This window comes from Vicia villosa, linkage group LG1 (assembly GCF_029867415.1).
Source record: "Vicia villosa cultivar HV-30 ecotype Madison, WI linkage group LG1, Vvil1.0, whole genome shotgun sequence".
In the NCBI taxonomy this organism is placed as follows: domain Eukaryota; kingdom Viridiplantae; phylum Streptophyta; class Magnoliopsida; order Fabales; family Fabaceae; genus Vicia; species Vicia villosa.
In genome coordinates, this window is record NC_081180.1 from 38,273,652 (window position 1) to 38,277,097 (window position 3,446).

General features: G+C 35.6%; 1 protein-coding gene across 1 annotated transcript; it reads right to left on the reverse strand.

Moving 5' to 3' along the window:
• Positions 1-358: 358 nt before the first annotated feature.
• Positions 359-1,803, reverse strand: LOC131634512 (E3 ubiquitin-protein ligase CIP8). The gene has a single exon (XM_058905184.1). The coding sequence runs from the start codon at positions 1,695-1,697 to the stop codon at positions 531-533; it is 1,167 nt and encodes a 388-aa protein (XP_058761167.1). The 5' UTR covers positions 1,698-1,803; the 3' UTR covers positions 359-530.
• Positions 1,804-3,446: the final 1,643 nt, after the last annotated feature.

Here is a 3,446-nt window from a genome sequence, read left to right on the forward strand (position 1 = left end):
GTTTTATGCAGAGAATCTAACTCCTCATCATTATGCACCCAATTCCTCTCTCGTGCATCTATAGTCATTTTTATTCAATTAACTTCTATAAACATTCAGGTGAGAATTATTTCCTGAGGCACAAAAAAAGCCAACAAAACTGGTGAATACAAGATGAAAAGATAAGCCAAAAATAGCCATAGGCACTGCTATACAACAGAACAATACACAAGAGAGCTGAAAACCCTGCCTCCAATCATTCAGGTTGTTGAAGGTACCTGATCACACTTCAGAATTCTTCTACTATACAATGTAAGAAGAAAACTAAAGATTACAACCCATAAGAATATGAACAATCAGATTGCATAACAAATTCATGTATTCCTTAGAAAATTAATTCATTTTTATGATGTATCCTACAATACAATTGGAAGTTAACAGACCTATATTAAAAAATCTCCATAGGAAAAACCCATAATTTAACAAAGGCATGCAATATTTGAAGACCAAAAAACCTAAACTCTCAATAGCCTAGCAACAATGACATACAATCAAGCGCTCCGTGCCAACATCGGCGCTTTCCTACGTTCATAATCAGCATCATCTGTGGGGAACTCATAGCGACAAACAGGACAAGTATTCCTAATCCCCAACCACGGCACAATGCAATCGCCATGGTAGCGATGAGAACACGGCAACAACTTCACCTCATCTCCAACAGCAAATTCATCTTTACAAACAGCACACAGAGCATTGTTGTTGTCCACATCATCTTTCGTCACAACCACCAACGGAAGGTTTTGCACGACAGTTACAGAAGCCGGAGGCCTCCCCGCTGAAGGGTTATCATTACCGATGATTTGACCAAACATCATCTCATACTCTGCAGTGTGAATGTAATCATCATTATCCTCAAACGGCTCCGCAATTACATGGTAGGTATCAGGGCTTGTGCCTAAATTATTTGAATTCGGTAACACTTGCCACTCGAGATTTCCCATGTCTTCACCAATTCTTGTCAAGGTAACCTCCCCTCCATCTTCCAAATCTTCTTCTATATACGGAAAATCGCGAAGAGCGCTAACTGACCTACTGTTACCGTTACCGGCCGACATACCATCCAAACGACCATCAACTTCCTCCCAATCAAAATCTTCATATACCTGATTATCATCCAACTGAAGAGAATCCCAACGGAAAGGAAAACTCGTAACATCGTCGATTACATTGCTAAACTCTTCTTCATCAGAATGCACGCAGATCCCGTACAACGCGTTGATGTTTTCATTTCCGTTTCCGATTACTTCCTCACCATCAGATTCCGAATCAATCTCAACGATACGCAGACCGTTGATTGGATCTGATCTCGAAACCCTCATATCGGTAAAATCGTCTTCAGCGAAATATAGATCGGTGGAATTTAATCCTAAATCGAGACTTAGACCATCGAAAACGGAGTCGTTTAGAGATTGATGAATACTATCGGTATAATCGGTGACGTGAGATTGCTCTACACGCTGTTGAAAGAGATCCATGACGAAATTTTCACGAGAGAAATGGTGATGGTGGTGGTGGGGATGGAAATCGAGATCGGAGGAGTATAAATCGAGATCAAAATCGAGATCGAAATCGGAAGGGGAAGACCAATAGGGTAAAGGGATAAGGGTTGGATCGTCGTCGGGTTCGTGGTGGTGGCGGAGATAGGTTACATCAGCCATTGGAATTGAATGAGAGAAATGAAGTGTGGTGTGGAAGTGTGATTGGAGAATCGGGTTCCGGGCTATAACGCGTGGGGATGTGGAATGACGGATATGACCTTGTCTCGGATTTTTTTTATTTTTTATTATTGGGAAATTCAATGTCCGTAGCTTGACGCTTCCGAAGTACGAGGAAGAACGGCGTCTCTTGCTCTCTTACGCACACGTTGTGGACCTTTTTTAGATATCTCACTAAAAAAACATTCTACTATATTTATGTGGATTTTTTTTTTTTTTTTTTTAGAATATGTGAACCCTATGTTTTGTATCTAATCTAAATATATATACTTCATAGTTTCGATTAGAGTGTTTAAAATTGAATGGGTTCAATAGAAAATTGTAAAGTCGAATCGAATTAAATTGAAATTAAAAAAAATGTAAATGATTCAGATGTATTTAGGTCATTTTTTTAATAAAATTGCACAGTGGTTCGGTTTGGTTTGCGGTTTGTATTTTACAAATCGAACCAAACCATATTATATTACAACTCAAACTTCACCTAACCAAAACTCAAACCTATTATGCTTTAGTCTTATGATTACGACTGGTTTTTTCTTTATCATGCTTAAGATTTTAGTTAAAGTCTTCTCAAATCTCTCCTAGTGATATGGCGCATTCTTCTCATTTTCGTTTTCAAATACATCTTGCATCTTCTTCTCAAGTCGCTCATCTCTTATGTTTTTTCTTTTTTCTTTTATTAATTTTATTCTACTGTTTTCTCTTCTAATTACGTTTTTAATGCATCTATTCTTTTCTAATCTCTTTTCTCATATGCTCTTTCTTTTGCATCTTCTCTAATATTTCATCTATGTCTTTTCTATTTCATTATAATATTTTTTATATTATTTTATGCTATTATTTTATATATTTTTTTTATTCCACTTTTGTCTACGTTTATTTTTTATATTAAATAAAAAGTTGTTGTCCAAATATGAAAAAATTTGGTGTTATTTGATAACTATTAAATAATTAAATACAAAGCTATGTTGTTATCTATATGTGTATGTATGACTCAATAATTTTTTTATAAAAATCGATTCAACTGAATAACTCAAACTGCATTGCTTTGGTTCAGTTTGGTTTGGTTTTATTTCTAAAAGTCAACTGAATCAAATCGAACCAACTTTTTTCTCTTGCAGTTCGGATGACTTTTTATATCAAAACCGCTCAAACCGCACTGCGAACACCCCTAACTTAAATACAGAATAATAGTATTAAAATGCAAATTTGTTCAGATTTCAGTCAAATAAATAAATATATGATAGATTTTGTGTGATTTGTTAAACTACGAAATAAATAAATATGATATAAGCAAACACAACTAATGTACATCTCGGATTTTTCATGTATACCTCGGGTCTTGTTAATTTTGGCGGGGACCTTGTATTTTAGTTGGGAAGGTGATGTCTTACACACCGTGGATTCTGATTAGATGTGTTTTAGATATTCGTCTGAACAAATGTATGTTACGTTAAGTTCAACCAAAGGCCACTCAGTCTTTACAATCAACCTTCATTTGTTAAAAACAACACTTGAATTCATTATAGTCAGTGTTAATGAGTGTTGACGAACGTTATATCCGTAAATATGGCGGCCAAGTAACATTCTCAATTAATGATTAATAATTGAGTTACAGTTGAAAGCGTTACAGAGTGATTTCTTAATGATAATTGTTGAATCCTTCTATATCTAAGAGGGAAGGCAAGGTCC

Coding starts and splice junctions, on each gene's coding strand:
- LOC131634512 (XM_058905184.1), bottom strand. CDS start 1,697: ATGGCTGATGTAACCTATCTCCGCCACCACCACGAACCCGACGACGAT.